This window comes from Penicillium manginii, assembly GCF_028828005.1.
Source record: "Penicillium manginii strain IBT 31320 chromosome Unknown utg000003l:1.0-959480.0:1.0-959601.0, whole genome shotgun sequence".
In the NCBI taxonomy this organism is placed as follows: Eukaryota; Fungi; Ascomycota; class Eurotiomycetes; order Eurotiales; family Aspergillaceae; genus Penicillium; species Penicillium manginii.
This window is the reverse complement of record NW_026643104.1, coordinates 293,220-312,394: the sequence shown is the minus strand read 5'-3', so window position 1 is coordinate 312,394 and position 19,175 is coordinate 293,220. Positions and strand designations below refer to the sequence as shown.

Sequence of the window (19,175 nt, the reverse complement as noted above, 5' to 3'; positions counted from 1 at the left end):
ACTCAAGTCGATACCACTGACTGGAAATCGCCCATGAATATTAGTCCCGTGGCGCCGGTGCCAAGTTAGTTCGGGCCGAGCGAATGGAGAATCTATGAGTGGGGCCACATAGAGCCAGGGGGTTGACCATACGAGCGCGGAAGCCTGAGAACCGACGGGGGTGTCAAAGCCGGTGGTCACATAAGCCAGTAGGAATGATAGTATCTTGTTGAAGCATAATGAATTATGTTTTCTTCTACACTTGAAGTTGTTCACTTATGCAAGCTAGATTGTTCTCGATTCCAATCGACGTGAGATTTCCAGTGTGGTAGTGTCTATTTCGGGACAACCGAATGACCCGGGTCGAAACCCTCCATATCCGTAGTTCCGTAGAGTTCCGTAGAGCTTTCGGGAAATAAATATGGAATAATGAGCAGTACGGGAACGTACTTTATTTTAAGACTGGTGGGCCACGTGCATAAGACAGGGAGCACCCATGGTTAGCTCGTTGGAAGTCGGCTTTAAGGTAATCGCCGGGTATCAATAAACTTCATGCAAACTGCCCAGGTGATCCAGGGTCATTTTTGAATCTAAATTTCGAGCCGGCAACCGATTAGGTGGGGAGGTAGTCGTGTGCATGGGCGCATTTGGCTTGACAGTTCCTTTCATGCTATTTCCCGCAAATTTCAATTCCGTTCCAATGCACATGATGTTTTCGAAAATGCCATTCTGAATGTGAGTACAACAATTGATGGAGTGCGCTAGAAGAAGAGATTGAAAGAATGTCACACTTGAAAATTGCCCGGTCAACACAAGAAAACAGGAAATCGGAAGTTTTCCGTGGAAGCTTAAAATTCTTGTGTTTGATTTCAGACAGGGTTCATGATTGACAATTTTGCTTTGCATAAACAAAATTATGAGCGTGTAAAACAAATGAAGCCCCAAAGTCTTATGGAGAAGAAGAAACAAATGTAATATTCATTCAAAGTCCGCCTTCCTCATAGCGTGTTGTACTGTAAACGAGTGTAGCAATCCCACTCTGACCTGGAGTGTCTTCTGTACCCTCCTTCAAAATCCCTGATTTAACAGACACAGGTCGAGACTTCGGTCGCAGCTCATACCAATTCACGCACTCCAAGGCAAAGGCGCAACATTTCATATACCAAGATTTGCTTTGGAGACTCAACTCGATGCAATGGGGAGCTAGGGGAATCATTTCGCTCGTAACCTTTGGACTAGCTGAGAAAGCGGCTTTGTACTCTTCCAAGATCTTAGGCGAATAATTCCAAAGACCATCAAATTCGGACAGTCCATGCATCACTGGAACAGCCACGCGATCTGAGTATTTCCGCCAGTAGCCTAGCCACGTTTGATTGATGTCGTGCAGTTCACCCGGCGGGACAGGGTGATTGAGGCGATCGGTATGGCGGCACATTTCGCGATCGGTAAGATTCTGCATGGGAATTTGAAGCATGATGGCATCCTTGGGAGTTGCTTCGAACGAAATCAAGCCCGTTGTCTCATCCAAAACATGAAGCATACCTCCTCGTGGCCCCTCGGCTAATTCGGCGCCTATTCCTGAAGTGATAAGACCCGCCAGTGGATAGCCTTCAGTTCCCGTATATGATCCCGCTACAATAGTACTGATCATCGCTCCGATAGAGTGAGACAAGAGTACAATGGCCGTTGTTCCCGTCCGCTCGCTGAACAGCCTCCATAGAGCCGGTAAAACTGTAGAGTTCAGATACTTCCCTTGGAATTGGCCATATGTTGTGTCTTGGTCGGTGTCATCCATTGGCGCCGGAGTACTCGATCCATAGCCAGGCCTTGTCAAAGCGATAGTGGGTATTCCTGCCCATGCCGAGGTGCTGGTTATGGAGTAATCTTCGTCCACATCGAAGTATTCGGCATCGTAACTTCCCCCAGGGACACAGACGATAAGCGGCGGATTGGCAGGGGTTTTATTGGCGGCGGGGAAGTTGAATCGGCCGGAGATAATCCCTCCGTCGGGTAGTGGGATCTCAAACTTTTCCATGTTCATGAAGTGTCTGTTTATGATTGTCTTGGTCAAATTATGAACGACGGCGAGGTTGTAGGCGAAGTGCTGAGAACTGCCGAGAAGGGAGTGGCAGGTGTTCAACTTACTGCAACATCCATTGACTTGGTAAATCCAAAGTGCAAGTACTCGTGAGTGGAGATGTTTGGTTCTAGGTAAACCAGACAAAATTCGCCAGATGACTGGTTTGGCATAAGTGGGATATTTCCGCCTGGCGCCTCTTAATGCCGAGGGCCTAGATATCCGAGTGAAAGAGGAAATTGTGACGCTGATCATAGGGTTTGCGGGTCCAGTCGCGGTATGGACATATTCCTTCTCTTTAGATTTCAGTAAACATCGGGACAAACCCGTGGGGCGTGGGACCTATAATTAGCGGGGCTTTGATTCACCTTCTGACAAAAACTCAGAACTTTGAAAATAGTGATACATGCGAAAATTTAGAGTCACCCTGGAGCGAGCAAAGCAGCAAGGGAGAAAGACGGAATCTGGTGCTTGAGGCATGAGTAGCATCCTCAACACTTCTGTTTGATCTCAGTTCTAACTCCAGTTATTGGGGTTCCATTATTGTTGTACTATATTTCTTACTAATTTAGATATATTCCTGATTCTTTACGTAGTAACCTTTGAATCTAACTCAGCATGCTGTTTTCTTTACCGCTCTGCCGATCTTGTCTGACAGCGGCGTTGAAAGGGTGATGTAATGACTATCCATACATATCGAGAAATTTTGAGGAAGCCCAGACCTTGTATTTTTCTCTTCTCCTACAGTAAACTATTTATTTGGCAGCCATCTATAACTTCCTCTCTCTTCTTTCCATAGCACTGGATTCGTTGCTTCCACACTCCTACGAGTACACACAGTACACTATTAAAGACAACTACCAAGCGCTCTTGACCTTGAATTTCGAGACACAACATCTTCCGAGTTGTCATTACCGCACAAAAGCCTCATTATGGCCTTCGAGAACTATCGCGACGGTGTCTATGCAGTTTTGGTCCAAATCTTTTTCTTCATCTGGAACCTAATTATCCCCACTTTCCTCATCCTATTTCTCGCCTATATTGTGATAGGCGGGCTTGGTTTGTGCATTTACAAACTTTACACAGGTCGTTGGCCTGATGAACTTGAAGAAAGAGCAAGTTCATCGTTGGACTCGCCGTGCTAAGCTCTCATCATGGGTCTCAAAGTAGTTAGCCAGAGAGTAGATGATCTTGTTGAACAGCTTATGGGGTCCGTGGCCTCATCGAGAGATTTTACCTTCCCTGACCTGTATTAGTCTTTTACCTCTTTGCTGTTTTCAAGATTTGTGTCATGTATATTGATTCCCAAATTCCCATGGACCAGGAGAGACCTTTCGACTACTGGATCAAGGCGATCTCTACCTCCAGTAGCTTTGCACCTGGGCAACAATCAAAACTAGTGAATAATTTGCTCAAATCCTTCAAACACTTCCATCCGTATGCTTCTTCGAGTTCTTTCATTTCATTCTCTTCTCATGCATTTTCCCCCTTTTTTCGAATGAAAATTTATCTAATCCTATGCCCTTCCTTGTGATCGAGATAATTACTACATGCGAACAGGCATTCCAGGTGGATTATATAACATCAATTCACTTAAAGGCCTACCGTAGATGGCGGACGAAAGACGATAAAATATGTACATTAGGAAGACACAGAGGGAGGTCGATTTTCGTATGCCTGAGGCATATACTTCAACATTACATTCTAGGAAATCAACTACTTAGGTGTAACTCGGGGTTTCTGGGATCTTGTTCTCCACAGCTTATCGCGTGAAAAATGGCTCTCATTATTATAGAGTACTGGGACTATCCAGGAATTGGAAACCCAATTGTGAACCAGTCTATTTTTGTCGAAATTCCAATTTTGGGTTGATATCTAATACTAGTCGCGGCGGACCTTATTTGGTAGCCGCACCGAATGAAAGATGATGCAATTTATACCCGTACATACTGAATCGCGTCTATTTTTTCATCTGGCACTTGACTCCCAGCAGCATTCGAACACAACTCCCGAGAACTATCCTTCACCCAATCATTTCAACTATCGTTCCTTCCATCCTGGGCTTATCGCTGCTACACTGATTACAATATTGTTTGTCAGCCTTATTTTCTTGCGCAGATTTCTTTGATTATCCTTTGGACGGTCTTGCGAAGATCACATCCTCGCCTTTGGACCTTCCACGACGAAATTTTGGCATTATTAAGGACCGCGACGTTTTGCCGCGGCTTTCCCTGATTATTTTTGGTGGCGTTTGTGCACCAGTTTGGGCTATATCTATTGTTCACCTGGCAGAAGTGCAAAAAAGGACACCGCAAAAACAAATAAGAAAGATTGGCCTTCAAGCTGGGCTCGCTGTGCTAAACGACCATCATGAACCTCACAAAATACTTCTCCGGTGTTCACAATCTTGTTGAAATATTAGGGGAACTATTTGAGGTACATTTCTCTCTTTTTCTGGTGTTGGCTGGGGTTTTCTGTCTTTGTGTGGTAGTCGCTGTTTGCCTACTTTATACGTTTGTATTTTTTCGATCTATCTATTTACATGGATTTAGAAATACCGTGGAGTATCCATGGACTTGAGGATATCTCACTGGACACAGAGAGCAGCGCCAGCAATCACAACCATTCTATTCAGCTACCAGCGTATGGTAATCAGAAAAAGTTGGTCAAAATTCGAGATCCCCCATCTCGACACTATGGAGAACCCCGAAACATACGCTGAGAAACTTATCAGACTCACGCCCACGATGGACGGCGCGTGGATGGCAACAATTTTCCTTATCTGGAATTTTGATCTCTCCGAGCTTTTTTATAATTGCTGTGATTTGTAAGTCTGTTTACGAGTGAGTGTATGAATGCATCCATGCCAGAGAAAGCCGTCAGCTCCTCCCACTCCACGAGGAGAAGAACTTGGAGCGACCAACCGATTAGCTACATATGAGATGAAGCACATTTAATTTGGAATCTTCTTCGTACCTAGCTATTTGTCTGACAAGCACACAAAAAACCCTTGCTAAACTCTCAACTCTCACCCGCAGCCCGGCTCTCTAATTTCTTCCTCTCTTCTCCTCAACCCTCTCCTTCTCCTTCTTCAATCTCCTCTGCCTCCAACCAATCCCATACCTCGTCATAACCCAAAGCGTCGGCGACGCCGCAATTGAAATAAACGCCAACACCGTAAAAGCCCACCCCCACCCCATAGCTTCGCGCATAGGATTGATAGCCGCACTCGCCGCCGCACCAAGCTCACACCGCATAAGATTATTCGCCGCCGTAGCCGCCGCCGAACTCTCAGGCCAAAGATCCACCATGAGCGCATTCAGAATCTGCGACGTAGCATTCAAAGCCCAACCCGAAAGAAACAGCAAAATAACCGGCGCCGCAACGTGGACCCGTCTACCGATGACCCACCCGAATGCAATCATGAGGGTATTACTCGCGTAGTAGACCGGGATGGCGAGTTCGAGGCGCACCTTTTCGATATTGAAGTTGCTTATGTCTTGGTGTCTGTTTCTTTGGACGGGCAGGCCGGCGCGAACCGCGTGACGGCGATAATTCCAGTCTACGAATCGGCCTGTTGTGAAAGCTGAGAGGATACCTCCCGCGCCGATGGGGATGTACATGAGGGCTGTTTGGATATTGTTGTAGTGGTAGACTTCGTGGAAGGTGGTGGTTGCGCCTGTCATTACGGCGTAGAAGCCTGCGTACATGAGGCCTGTTGTTAGGAGAATAGCGCCGGTCTCGAGATCCGTTGCAACGCGGAGGGTCGGCAAGGGTGACGGAAATCGAAAGGCGTAGTTTTTTCTCGTGTCGGCGATTTCTTGTGTTGAGGGTTGGATACCGTGGCGTTTTCTGTTGCGGTGTCGGATGGAGTCTGTTATGGACATGCTTCGGGCTGGTGGGGGTATTGATCCGTCGCCGACGACTTTCCGGCATGTTTCGGGGAGGAAGAGGAGTAGGAAGGTGGCAAATACGGCGGAGAATATGAGTAGGAACCAGAATATCCAGTGCCAGTTTAGATATTGGCTTATTAGGCCGCCGATGACGGGGAGAGAGGGAGGGTCCTAGCATTGAGCCGACGGATGCGAATGCGATGTAGGAGCCTCGTTCGGCGGATGTGATGGTGTCTCCCACGAGGCCGTTTGCTAGAGCGACAGTTCCACTGCTTCCGGCTGATTGTAGACAGCGAAGGACCATTAGGGCTGGGTAGCTATTTTGTAGAGCAAGGCCGAGGTTGGCGCCGATGTAAATAGTGAAGCAAATGATATACGCGGGACGTCGACCAGCACTATCCGAGAAGCCAGCGATCAGCATGGGCGCGAAGCCTTGTAGAATCTGCGAGATGAAATTTTATTAGAGCTGGAGCTGGAAGAATGCACGGGCTAGAACTCACCAGATATGTTGTGACTGTCAAATTGATCTTTGAGATGGAAACACCCAGCTCGTGTGAGATCGTCTCTAGGGCGGGAAAGTAAATACTCGATGATAGCGGCGAGAAGAATGCAGCGAGTGATCCAGTGGCCACGATAGCTCTCTTCTGACCGACCGTGAAGACTGAGAAGTCGCGTTGCTCGGTGGTGGGATTTGGATCCGGAGAAAGCTGTGCTTCTTTGCAGTCTTCGGCCGTGACTGCAGGTTGGGACGGGGTGGTCTCGCTGGACATTTTGACGATGGCAGCGAGTCCCATACGCTTGAGTAGGGATAGAGAGGGAAAATCCAGTGCGATGAGGAGAACAGGAAATTAGCTAATCCTTTTATCAAGGTTGAGAGTCAAATACTGCAATAGTCTGCGGTGGATGACTATGCCATCCCGGTACCGGAATGAACTATGACAACTCCGTGCATGCAATTTTGCGGGATTGAAGAAGGCACAAGAGATTAAAACAAGGTACAGTGTGATCAAACTCCATGGAATAATTCACCAAAGCCGTTAATGCCTGACTTGCGCAATTTTTCCGCAGTTCTCATGACAGATATGAAACTGGGAGTATTCCTACATGGTAACCTGCTCCATCCCGGTTCCGGCAACATAACCGCAAAACAATCATCAAGCAAGCATATCATACATCATCTAGGAAAAAGTGTCAAATTCAGAAAATTAAAAATAGCAAAAGAATGCAGAAAATACCCCCTGACCATCACGATAGAAACATTCGCCTCGCACACGTGTTTCAACCCCGAACCACGCGTCTGACATGTAGCACATTCCACTGCAAGGGTCGACCTCCATCCCCTTTGGAAATGACTGCCATCGCCGCTTGATAGTGGTCCACACCGCCTTCCAGACCGACTTGCCCAATATCAAAACGCATCAAATGCTTCCCCGCAGGACCACAAAAACCAAGCCACACCCGAGAGGCCGAACTCTGGCCCCACCCTCCAAGAATGCGACCTCCATGTGGTGCAGCATCCTCCTCTCTGAACCATATACTAACCGAAGACTCCAGGAAATGAGCATACACGGTTGAATACTCCAAGTCCCAGTGGGACTGCAAAACGAAGACCCGAGTCAACCCCTTGATTTCGAGCATGGAGTGAAAGATAGCCGAGCGAGCTTCTCCCCCATGCAAAATATGAGATAGACATCCCGATACTGGTAGATTATATCGGTCGGCCGACTTTTTTCGTCGTCAATGCTCACCGGAAGAAACCCTTGTTGGTTGATTGTCCACGCTCATTAACCGAACCCCTTGATGACCTGCGCCATCATGAACCTGGAAGATTCAACTCGGAGCATCGGACACTGCCGGAGATCACATCCTCCCCACTCCGAGATGTCCTTTCATCCCCAATGCCGGCAGACCGGCTCATGGCCTCGCCACGTCGCACCTCAGCCAGCCTGAATATGTTTGATCCGTGCCTAGGCCCTCTGTCCAAGCAACCACGAGCATACAGACACATCTAGGCATACAGAGAGACAAGTCCCTCAAGCAACTCATTCCAATCCGTCCCAGTCTCATGCCAGGCGAAGAATTGGCCAAGTCGGCGCATCCCCAGAACCGACCCTGGCCGTATCAGGACTCATACATTCGATCGGACGAGCATCAGATCCAGCGCGAAGCTCATGCTTATGTGCGAGTGAACATTCAAATCTTTTGTCGTCGACCTTTCAGTCCTGTGCATGCGGGTGACTCCCACGGTCGTCTGCTTGATCGCCTTCGACCAGCGTGCCGCGCGGAGCAGTAGCGGTACAAATGCTTATCCATGCTTCTAGTCCTGTCATGGTGTTGCAGAACGACACGAAGGACTCTGATACCTATCTGGGGTTCAGATTGATATCTGTGGGGTCTATGGTCGATCATGGGGCTGCACCTGAGACCGTACCGTCAACACTGTCATGCGCTAGCTCCACGGCTTGCGACCGGTCGCATGCAAGATCCTTCCATCCGTTTTTGCCTATTGGATCATGGGATTGACAGGTGAAGGATATCGCTCAGAGACGCAGGGGTTGCTGATGCTGGCGACTCGGGGTGCAGAAGAACGACGAGGGATGGGCCGGGCAAGTCCTCATGCTTTGGATCTTTGTTCCGATGTACAATGAGATGACAATGATAATAGGAGAAAACATATTTAATTCACGGGTCTACCTAAAAGCTAGAGCTAGTGTCTACTATGTACATTGTTCAAACCTCAACACCCACCACCCTCCGTAATGACCAACCACCTGTTTGGTTCATGCAAGAAGTCAGCTCAAGTCAACCATCATGGAAAGGAGATGACTTACCGGGGCATCCTCACCCCAAAGCCACCACATGCGGCCTCGATCACGTCAAGTCTCCCTGTTTGTTTTGTGCGGGCAGTTAGACCAAGTCATGATGAAGGAAAGGGGGTTACGTACCGGGGTGGCCACCACCCCGAGCCACTACAACTGACGATCCGCGCCAGTTTCCGCCATCTCCCACCAGCCCCCGGGGCTCGATTCGTTCGGTCGGCGTCGGCGTCGGTACCTAAAAAAAGAAAAAGGGACCGGACCTAGAAGAGAGATGGTGCGGGGGGCAACATGGTCAGCATGGAACAAGACAAGATGAGGGATGGGAAGGGGAAGAGGAAAACGCCCATTTTCATGGCAACGTCAGCCCGGCGGTTGCCAGGCGCGCGGACCGACGAAGCCCTTCGTGCACTACCTGTGAGGGTCAGTCAGTATGGAAGATGATGATGGTGAGGATGGAAGAACTTACCCGGTCGCTTCATCGGACGCAGGCTGCCCAGGCCCGCTCCGGCCACATCCTTCCATAACTTTCCAACGGACCGTAAATTCACAAGCCTTCTAAAAAGGCCGCCTCTATGAGGCACGTCAGCAGAACGGATCCGGAGACCCGAAGGCCTCCGGGAGAACCCCAGTGGATGGATCGGAACGCCCAAAAGAGCAAAACAAAAGGAGTGGACAGCCAACTATCTGACATCAACAACCACAGCTCACCACCAATGATGAAGATAGCCAACAAACGCAACACCCACCGCAGAAATCACCCCAGCGGCAACAACAGGCAAAGCAGAAACGCAAGACATGACCCAATCCCAAGTTCCATCTCCCTCCTCTTGCCGGCCAGAGGACATAATCGTCTTAACCGCGACCCCATGATCCTCCTCTTGCCGGCCAGAGGACACAATCGTCTTAACCGCAGAAACATCCGTCATGAGATCAAACTGGAACTGCTCCTCAACAGACCACTCAGCAGACCAGTCATCAGACTCCGAGGTGCTCCGACACCATGGTGACTCCTTCCAAGAGGACGCTTGATGAATCCAGTTGGGGTAAGTGTCAACGGTCACCTCTCCGAAAGCAACACGACGAGCGTGAGGAACAGAGGAGGCTCCCGGAACCTTCAGAATGCCACGAGGAGGGGGAACAGAACGGGAAGCATGAAGAACAGGCCACACAGGAGGAAGGACAGGAGCGAAAGAGAAAGCATAGGGATAAGCCCAAGAAAGATCACAAGGTGAAAGGGGAGGGGAGGGAGGAGGAGAGAAAGGGGGGGGGGCAACTTGCCTCGACTACCAACTGGGCACCGACCTTGGGTAGATCAATGGTACCAGTCAGCAGCATGCGAGCTGCCAAAGGAGAAACGATAGCCACCGAAGAGGACATCTCGAACTCCAAGAACAGAAAAAAGCAAAAGCAAAAGTAAAACAGTGACCAGAGATCAAGAGACAACGTCAGCTAAAAGCCAAGACTAGCAGCAAGATCAGGGGTTTGTTGAGGAGAAGAAAAAAAGGGACGAAGAGGGGAGCGGGAGATGTTTATGTATTCGTTTGGGGGTTGTCGTCGTTCCTTCCTTTGCAAAAGATCATAACAAACCAAAACAACACCCAAAGGTGGAAGGAAGGCGGCCAAAATGCCATGATCGTGACTCAACATCACAGGAAAGCGCAGTTGGGAAGGAAGGAACACCATCCAGGACAATAACAAGTCGTTGTCACCGTGGAGATTATATATGGGGGAGTTGATGGCGGGGGTTGGTATGGGAATGGCGAGCGTGTATACGGGGGATATTAGGTGTTAGAAATGAGTTCAATGTAAATAGATTTCAATAGATGTAATGTCATTTGTGTTCCTTGATCCATATAAACTAGGAACATCAATATCAAAAGTCTCCCAGCGCGGGCGTGGACGGGCGAGGTCTGCGTGTTGACGCCGCATCATGAGATCGGTTCCCCAGCGCAGTAGACCAAGAAGATTAATACCCTTGAAGGAATGAATAGGAAATCATGCATGTCACCTTCTCTATCAATTCCAAGTAGCGGGAGCCCATGGCGATGTCGAACGAGAGAGAGCGCGTGCGTCGAGAGCCGTTGAGCAACCAGCCATGGCGAGTCATTTACCAGCTCAGGCGACCAGAAAGAACAATATCAAAGACAGACTGAAGATTTATTACTAGATGGCTTTTTCCCCATCAGTTCAAAAGTGCAAGGACTCGTTTTGGGAGTCGCACGCCGCCCATGCTGCCGCACGCGTCCCGTTGTTTACATCACGATTCTAGAACGTGATTGGCTTCAAACCCGTTAAATACATCTCCAAGTTCCTAGTTTACACGAAATTAGACTCACAAGTGACCATCAGACACACCGGGCCTCATTTGGTGGTCAAACAAGGAACTCGTGATGCCATTACGGGCCTCGCGTAACGTTCTATATGGCAGCAATCCCGTGGTAAACAGCTCACTGAATCATAAAACAGCTTCCATTTTGCCCTCAGTACTTCCTCTAGGATTGATTTACGTCCACTCTACACTTAGACTGTTTTGTCGGGGCCACAGTAATCGAATCGCGCATTCGCTTGTGACGGGACCACTCCACTCCCATTGGCAGTCTTAGTTTGTCGTCAAAATAAGCTTTCGATCGGATCGGAATTAGAACACCATCATCTCTTCGAACTCCAGTATAAATTGACTTGCATACTAAGGATTTACGCAGTTGTCGGATCATGCGACCGAGCTCAAAACAAAAATATCGCGAAGCAAACTCGAATGTAAGCATTCAGTATAAACCCGTAACCCAAAAGAAAACTCATGGTACAATTTATCAACTTGAAGGCTTCCGGGATGAAGTGAGAAAGCCCGCGCATAATCCACCGCGGGATTGCAAAATAAACATACTAGCACTGCATCCCGCGGTCGTCACCTAGATTATGAACTTTCACAGCCAGATAAGCTAGGTATATTGCGGGGGAAAAGGTTGCCCCCCCAGTGCCCCGAGTCCGACGTTTGCCGGGTATTCCATCGCCTGCCCGGCTGGTGGGAATTCAGGTAGAGTCATAGGATCATCGCCCATAGTGACATTTTCTTCAGGTTCGGCAAGTATACCTGGATCAAACATAGCGGTAACGGGTTTGTTTGCTGGTAGAAGGGCTTTTGGCGCGTCGGGCAACTTAATTGGCCGCCTATTTCTCTGTGGCTTCTTAGCATATGTAGTACCATGATGGAGATTCTCAACAATATAAAGTCGGATCATGTCGGTATTGGTTGAAACGGTGTTGAACAAGACTCTCATGGCAGGTCCGTTCAGTCGAGGCGCACCAACGCCCTGGATATTACCATCCCGGATAAGAGCTTCGATGGGGAAGAATTCTTGGTTGTAGCCGAGACCTACCATATCGTCCTCGGGGCAGGCAGCCTCGAGGTTGAAATAAAGCGTGATAACATAGTGAAGGGCATTTGTACCATCTGCAAGGCGCGTATCGGCAACTCCTAGAACAGGAGTGATCTGTCGTAATCCTAATGGCGTGTTAGGATCAACCTGCGCCATTGGGTTGCCCAAGAGATTCGCATTGTAGATAGTGAACACATCGTCCTTATACAGCGTCATATAATCGGCACCAGTATCATCCGAGAATTCAAAGGTCCAAGGGTGGGTGTCGGGGCCCGCAATCTTGAGTCTCATGTTCATCTATACGGGGCTCGAAATTAGTATGCAATATTTGAAATCATTTTTAGCCATGGGATCGATCATACCTTGACCTGAAAAGGTCCCTCTGCTGCAGTGGGCTCGTAACATAAAGCAGATCCATTTGCACGTATACCAGTGCCTTGATTGTTATCGACCTTCGGATACAGTCTGTAATGGTTCCCAGCTAGGGCATTAAGGTTGTCCGGGCCAGGTGGCAAGGGTCCAGCCAAGCGGCTCTAAAGCAAAAATAAGTATTCGAAAGGAATTCATTGGAATATCTGGATGAAAACTTACACCTTCTACCCAAAAGCCCTCTTTGAATTTTGGGTCTTGGGTAATAATCGCGACAGCCTGCATGTCATGCACTCTGGGCTGACAGATCGGCTTGCCATCGATCCAATAAGTCACAAGTCCGAGGTTCCAGTCAAGCTCCTTCTTTTTATAGGCCTTCGTGATAGCTTTGACTGTTGGTAGGTAGTTAAACTCATCGCCATTTCCTTCTAGCCATTTCTTTATTTCGTTCAATTGCTTGATACGCTTTGCTGCGTTAAAGGATACACCTTCGGGCTCGGAAGCGTGGAGCTTACTGGACAAAGCAATGTCATCAGCATGGGGCTTTCAACAAGTGTTCAGGCTAGTTACTCTTCCTTTGCCTTCCTCTCAAGAAGACTTTTCAGGTCTTTCTCGAATATATGCGGCATTACATTCTCCGCAATTCGCTCTCGGCAACGTTTAATCAGGGCATCGGTATCGCTGAGTCGGCAGTTAGAAAATGGCAAAAATAAAAAGCCTCATTGCTGAGATACTGAGAACACCTACCTCGGATCAATTCCATAGTCTATCGGAGACCATCCCTTGGGAACCTTCGTGATATCATGGATAGGCTTCTTCGGGACCTTCCATTTTCCCTTGGGAAAGATTTCTGGCTCATCGAATCGGAGAGTGCCCACGTATGACACCTTGAAGTCCTCCAAAACTTGGTGTACACTAGTAAGTGGTTTAGGGGGAAAACGTCCGCCGTCATCGTCCGATTCATCGGAAGTTGCAGAGATTTCGGGTGAACCCACGCGTTTGAACATTCTGCCAATGGAGGATCCAGAAGTCGCAGCACTAGTACTAGAAGATGCAGGAGCAACTCTTTTGACCGACCCACGAGGCACACCTTCAACTACTCTTTTCTTTTCTGAGGGACATTTTCTTCAGCCGAGCTCGGATCTTCGGTATAGCTAGGGCTAGGCTTATTTCGCGTGCTTCGACGAGGCATGTTGATGCACCGAAACTTCTGAGAATTGAGACGCGTTGTAAAAGGACTCCCTCCGGCAAATTGTGATCGAACTTTTCTTCTTATTTATGCCTTCGGGTAACAAAGGGAAATTCTCATCGTCTTCTCATTCGGTCTGAACTCATCTTTGTCGACGTCTGCTGCCAAGGTCCGATCAATTCAAAGGGCACCTCCCCATCAAAGCGACAGACACAAAATCTCATTTCCAGCACATGTTTCATTCAAGTGAATTATAATATACATTAGTTTCTACTGGAACGGGTGTGGGAGAATCGCACTACCGAGCCACGATGGACGCACCGACTTCAACGCAACCCAGCTGTCCAAACTCTGCGCACCCACCCAAACAGAAGAAATCCCCTGCCCATGAAGCGTCCGAATGCCATCGGTATCCCAAATTTAAACCAGGACAATGGTTTGAACAGGGCCGTGCGCGGGACAACTATGGGAGTCTCGTCCCCTTCGCCCATCGACGTGGAATCATCACGCCCAGACCCCGTGAACGAAGCAACAGCCTCGAATATTATCCTCGCCGTCAAAGCAGGTTGACTCAAAAACGGCGAATGACTGGTCTGCAACTCGCGATGCTCCACACTAGCCCCCATCTCCCTCGCCATACCAACCGTCATACGCTGAGCCAGCACCGGCAAGCCACGATCCTCCACGGTCCCAATATACCAAGACGGCACATCCTGCCACCCAGCATAAGTATACTCGCCGCCTTCAAACAACGCCTTCAGACTCTGCGTAACAAGTTGAGAAACCCGGTACTCGGCCTCATCGTCCGGTAAATCGTGATAGAATAATTCCCGCGGGGACGTGACGAGTTCAGCATAGCCGGTCTCATTGTTCACGCGCCATGCAGGCGGTGGATGGCCGAAGAACGGGTCCATGAAAGATAATCCGGTCAAAGTAAAGCCAGAAGCTATGAGGACCAATCCAATCACGTATCCCGACTCGCTGACACCGTCACTGGTTGGTGATTTTTTTGACTTTGCGAATCCTTTGATAACGCTGTTGCTGACCATCCCGCCGTATGAATGCGCAATGACAACCACATTACGGCCGTTGCTTGTCTCGGCTGAAACGACGGTTCGAGCTGCGTCGAGATCATCTTTGAAGGTCGCTTTTGGATTTCCGGATGTTGAGGGTAGTGATACTGTCACGCATCTCAGTCTTGGTTCTAGGAGCTCAATAAGCTTGTCGTAGCATGTGGGTCTGTGCCATGAACCGGGTATAAGGACGAGGGTTGGTTGATTCGGCATGTTGGTGTTTTTCTTTCTGCTGGTCCCCAGCTCTCCAGACTTTCGTGCTTTCGTTCGGACAATTGAGAGATTCGATATAACCGGGAGAGAGATTTCTGGAGGGAAAGGTTGGAGCAAGGAAATTCCATCTTAGAGAGTGGGTCTGTGCTGCGGATCCGACAGTTGCGGAGCCGATGCAGATCAGGTGATAACGACCTGGTCTTGTAAGACAAATACGGTATTCGGGTATCTATTCGTAATATATAGGCATCACCCGTATCATTTATTCTTGAACCACGTAGTATTCTAAATTACATCGGGACGAGAGACGAGAAGTGAATATGTAACGAGAATGGAAAGGAAAGGGAGAAATTGAAAGTTGAGTTTTAATGCCATTGACATACGAACGCCAGATAAATAATTCTTGGCCCCGGCTATAGGCATTCTGAAGTTGCTCGGGCAATATGATATCCACTCTTCAGATCTGTGTAGGGAACGCCAGAAACTTCCTAAAGGCTGCGGTTGGAGAGCAACGGCTCGGCGTTGCGTCTATCTCGCACTTTCTCCGGGAACCAACGCCAAACTTGCCATGACCAACACTTCTCCCCATTATTGACCCCGGCTCGATTACAGTCGTTTCCCTCAATTCAATTCAATCACTGCTCTCCACGTCACCCATCACTATGGCCGCTACTAGCGCCTTGATGGCCACTGCCATTTCCAACCTTTGTCTTACGATTGCAGCAAGTTTTGCTGCGCAGGTGAACACTGACGGGGCCATGGCTTTTGGTAAGAAGATCCTGGAGACTATCATCCCCGGCTATTTCTTCATGACTTGCGTGATCTTGGCCATCTCAAGCTGGATTGCCAGTATGACGACATCCAAAATCACTATCATCATGTCTTTCTTCGTCAATCTTATCATCATAGCTATCCTAGTCATCTTAACTACCGTGAGCTTGGCTACACTGTTAGCCATTATGATGGCGGTCATTGACGCCCTTTTCATGTCCAAAGATTTAGCCAAACCAGCTCCTTTATCAGTCATTATGAACACCTTAATTATTCTTTTCATTACCGTCACAATGGAGGCCCTGAACACATCCCTCTTTACTTCTCTTCTGGCCGATGTTTCTGTCGTGGCCATTCAAGTTACCTTAGCTACTCTAGTGTTCGCTGTTATTTTCGGCACCATGAAAGCCATTTCTGGAATCGTCACTATGTCCAGATACGAATCTACTCTCCTAGTCATTGCAGCCAGCTTGAATATCCTGGGGATTACTATTGTCTCCGCCCGCGTTCCTATCCCAGCCCGTGGTCTGATAAAGACCATCGCTCTGTCCCTGACAATCACTATCAGAATATCCCGTACTGCAAGCGGAGGAACGGATACAAAGAGGTCACTACGCCTACTAAAGTGACTTGGGTTGCTCTGAGTACCACCACAAGGTCCCCTCTTTACCTGACAATCGGGCCTTTCTTGCGCAGGATGTTTTTTGCGAGCCTAAAGATTCTCCGTCATTTTTTTTTTGACGGGATTGATGATTACGACCTCCAAGGGCTTTCACAGAATCGGTATGACGGAGGCGTTTGATCCATGTGCACCATCTTCATTTTGATCGCATGCTGTATAGACCGCAAGGCGAGATCTTCGATTCGTAGGTGATCACCATGTCTACATAGCTTCCTTTCTTAGCTGTTCACCACTACCTAGGTACATGTCAATCTGATTCATTGGAGTAATCCCTTCACGGATATCCCCCAGTACGCACATCTCCCAATATATATACAGCTGTCGGTTAGGACCTCGGATGAAACATAATCCGCGAGCCCAATTGCAGACTTTTCTAAATCCTACCTAGGTAGTCGTCCAATGTCTGACATTAGAACCGAACCTCGACGCCCGAGGGACTTATCTTTTGATCCACATACTTACGGAGTACAGCCTGGTTCAAATAATTTATCACCCCGATCTTTTGCCCCATAACGTGGCATCAAGGTCCGAGTCGTTTCTCTATGTCTATGGCCAGGATTGTGCATAAGATGGCCCCGAGAGTTCAGTGGGCCCTAGTTACATGCGTCTTCTTTGATTTAGCATCGCAAAAACGAATTAAAAATCACTTTTCAACCTTAAAACTTGCCCTGCTCACTCTATACAATTCAGATACTGGGACTGTATGAATTTTATTTACGCGAACTTGCTGCTATGATTTAATTTCTCTGTCGTCAAATGACAAAGAACAGTTAACTATTCAGTGGCGAAGTACTTGTGTATCCACTGGAAAGGCATCGGACCCTTTCAAAATTTAAACATAAAAACATAAATTCATTAATTATAGTTAAATATTCGGGTAGGCTGCAGCTACCGCATTGATAAAAATATCCCGCTGATCCGTATCAATATCTGAGTCACTAAAGAAATCTTGCACATGGCGATTATCCTTCAGGAAGGGCGCCAGGTCAATAGGGCCACGACGCTCATGGTCGCTCAAGGATCTGGATGAAAGAGAACTATTGCTATCACCCAGAAGACCCGAAAGCGCACTTGTCAGATTCTTCCCATGAAGCAGATTCTTGAGCGTATTCTTTATCGTGTCGCCAAGGGGGATCTCCGTCGACAAGGTAAGGGTCTTCAGGACTTCAGCATAATAATCGACAGGGGTTCCTTTCCATTCGACAGATCTGGTAATTGAGTCGATGGCCAAGGATCCGTTCTTCAGGGCGCTAGCTTGCGCTTTGAGAACGTCGCCGAGATTTTTGAAGATTGTTCGGATATCGAGGACGCCCTTCATTGGGAATACATTGTCGCCCGGCTTGAGGACAACGTCATCGATTGTCACGTTTCCGATCGTAACATTGGCGGTCTTGACGTCTAATACAAGTGTGCCGACCTCTAGGCTGATAACGGTCGGGTTTGGAAGGGTTACGTTGCCGATGAGGTTTGTGCCGTCGTCTTCGGCCGGGAGTAGGAGGGTCGCGTCGGAGATTGCAAATCCATCAAATTGATTCAAGCCTATCGATTTTAATTAGCACTGGCTGCAATAAAAATCCGGCAAAAGGCAACGCGATTATTGGATCGCGAAAAGCAGGGGTAAGGAGCAATGCGCAAGGGGGTTCGGCAGAAAAAGCAAAACATATAGTTCATACCTGGTGTAACAACATTCTTATCGAGGTGAACGTGCGACTTGAGAACTCCCAAGTAGGCGTGTGTCCAGCCATCGAGAGCGAGGGAGACAGACTCTTGGAAGACGACTTGTCGAACGAATTCCTTCCAGGACTTTTGGTTCAAGATCGGAGTGTGAACATTGTCGATACCCAGACTGTGGTTGCCCTTGATAGTCTGCCCGGCGATATCGATGTCGGCATACGCCTCGTCAACGCCGTAATCTCGTTGAAAGAGGCTTAAAGTAAGAGGTTCGATGCGAGCAGCGAGCGCAATTTTCAAATCCACCTTTGTTTCCAAGGTCAACATGGTCGAGTTTGGCTGTGGGTCATTCACGACCGCATTGACGAGGACAATATCGGATTTGCTGACGACCAATTGCGCGATCGCAGGAATCGCAACAAGGAAGCTAGAAAGGGGTTAGAGCTGCATTTCGCGATATTTGTAGGTCCAGACAACTCACAAGACAGGAAGGAGAATCGCGAGAAAAATAACATTGCCGATACAATAAATCAACCAAAATCGTTTCCAGTGTCGGCGTATCTTCTCCGTTCGCGTCGGCGTCCTGTGTAATGAGAGTCCTCCAGCTGACTCGACCTTCTCAAGCCCCTGAGAGCTGTCGTCGCCATGGGTCAGCAATGGCCCCCGGTTTGCGCCCAGGATGTGTTTTCCTTCGGTGGGAGACATTTTGGCAGGAAATTAGCGGAACAAAGTCTCCAAGTCAATCTGGCGACGGGAAGGTGTACATAAATGCGCTTGTGGAAGCGAGGTACTGCTCCCCTGCAGCAACTATTACATATTGCATCATTGGCTGGACGAATATAGAGCCCCGTGGGGAAGGATACGATCTGCAATCAACATGCGGGGAAAGTGGAGCACCACTGCGGATTCGTCGTATCGCATTGATCCTCCATCGGTCGCAATACCTCTGCGAGCAACCAGAAAGCTGGATTTTGGGCACCGCCTGCACGACCGGACGGCCAAAGCCACGCAATCCCTGTAGCGCCTCGGTATCTCCCTTGTTCCTTGCCATCTTGTGATCCT

General features: G+C 48.5%; 10 protein-coding genes across 10 annotated transcripts; 3 read left to right on the top strand and 7 right to left on the bottom strand.

The window, feature by feature from the left end:
* Nucleotides 1–961: 961 nt before the first annotated feature.
* On the bottom strand, nt 962–2,014 carry N7533_003478 (uncharacterized protein; the record flags this gene model as incomplete). Its single annotated transcript, XM_057100128.1, has 1 exon — nt 962–2,014. The coding sequence occupies one exon, from the start codon at nt 2,012–2,014 to the stop codon at nt 962–964; it is 1,053 nt and encodes a 350-aa protein (XP_056962816.1).
* Nucleotides 2,015–5,103: 3,089 nt separating this feature from the next.
* On the bottom strand, nt 5,104–6,719 carry N7533_003477 (MFS transporter; the record flags this gene model as incomplete). Its single annotated transcript, XM_057100127.1, is given in 3 exon segments — nt 5,104–6,120; nt 6,137–6,391; nt 6,450–6,719. The coding sequence occupies 3 exon segments, from the start codon at nt 6,717–6,719 to the stop codon at nt 5,104–5,106; spliced, it is 1,542 nt and encodes a 513-aa protein (XP_056962815.1).
* A 508-nt stretch (nt 6,720–7,227) lies between these two features.
* Nucleotides 7,228–7,587, bottom strand: N7533_003476 (uncharacterized protein; the record flags this gene model as incomplete). Its single annotated transcript, XM_057100126.1, has 1 exon — nt 7,228–7,587. One exon carries the CDS (start codon nt 7,585–7,587, stop codon nt 7,228–7,230), a length of 360 nt encoding a protein of 119 aa, XP_056962814.1.
* Nucleotides 7,588–7,847: 260 nt separating this feature from the next.
* N7533_003475 (uncharacterized protein) lies at nt 7,848–8,242 on the top strand (the record flags this gene model as incomplete). Its single annotated transcript, XM_057100125.1, has 2 exons — nt 7,848–7,903; nt 8,011–8,242. The coding sequence occupies 2 exons, from the start codon at nt 7,848–7,850 to the stop codon at nt 8,240–8,242; spliced, it is 288 nt and encodes a 95-aa protein (XP_056962813.1).
* A 444-nt stretch (nt 8,243–8,686) lies between these two features.
* On the bottom strand, nt 8,687–9,247 carry N7533_003474 (uncharacterized protein; the record flags this gene model as incomplete). Its single annotated transcript, XM_057100124.1, has 5 exons — nt 8,687–8,720; nt 8,781–8,835; nt 8,895–9,003; nt 9,110–9,180; nt 9,235–9,247. 5 exons carry the CDS (start codon nt 9,245–9,247, stop codon nt 8,687–8,689), a joined length of 282 nt encoding a protein of 93 aa, XP_056962812.1.
* A 521-nt stretch (nt 9,248–9,768) lies between these two features.
* Nucleotides 9,769–10,185, top strand: N7533_003473 (uncharacterized protein; the record flags this gene model as incomplete). The annotated part of the gene is made up of 1 exon (XM_057100123.1): nt 9,769–10,185. The coding sequence occupies one exon, from the start codon at nt 9,769–9,771 to the stop codon at nt 10,183–10,185; it is 417 nt and encodes a 138-aa protein (XP_056962811.1).
* A 1,522-nt stretch (nt 10,186–11,707) lies between these two features.
* Nucleotides 11,708–13,521, bottom strand: N7533_003472 (uncharacterized protein; the record flags this gene model as incomplete). The annotated part of the gene is made up of 5 exons (XM_057100122.1): nt 11,708–12,442; nt 12,508–12,678; nt 12,737–13,028; nt 13,085–13,195; nt 13,262–13,521. The coding sequence occupies 5 exons, from the start codon at nt 13,519–13,521 to the stop codon at nt 11,708–11,710; spliced, it is 1,569 nt and encodes a 522-aa protein (XP_056962810.1).
* A 508-nt stretch (nt 13,522–14,029) lies between these two features.
* N7533_003471 (alpha/beta hydrolase) lies at nt 14,030–14,989 on the bottom strand (the record flags this gene model as incomplete). The annotated part of the gene is made up of 1 exon (XM_057100121.1): nt 14,030–14,989. The coding sequence occupies one exon, from the start codon at nt 14,987–14,989 to the stop codon at nt 14,030–14,032; it is 960 nt and encodes a 319-aa protein (XP_056962809.1).
* Nucleotides 14,990–15,651: 662 nt separating this feature from the next.
* Nucleotides 15,652–16,389, top strand: N7533_003470 (uncharacterized protein; the record flags this gene model as incomplete). The annotated part of the gene is made up of 1 exon (XM_057100120.1): nt 15,652–16,389. One exon carries the CDS (start codon nt 15,652–15,654, stop codon nt 16,387–16,389), a length of 738 nt encoding a protein of 245 aa, XP_056962808.1.
* A 918-nt stretch (nt 16,390–17,307) lies between these two features.
* On the bottom strand, nt 17,308–18,818 carry N7533_003469 (DUF3712 domain-containing protein; the record flags this gene model as incomplete). Its single annotated transcript, XM_057100119.1, has 3 exons — nt 17,308–17,981; nt 18,116–18,540; nt 18,595–18,818. The coding sequence occupies 3 exons, from the start codon at nt 18,816–18,818 to the stop codon at nt 17,308–17,310; spliced, it is 1,323 nt and encodes a 440-aa protein (XP_056962807.1).
* Between the last annotated feature and the right edge of the window lie 357 nt (nt 18,819–19,175).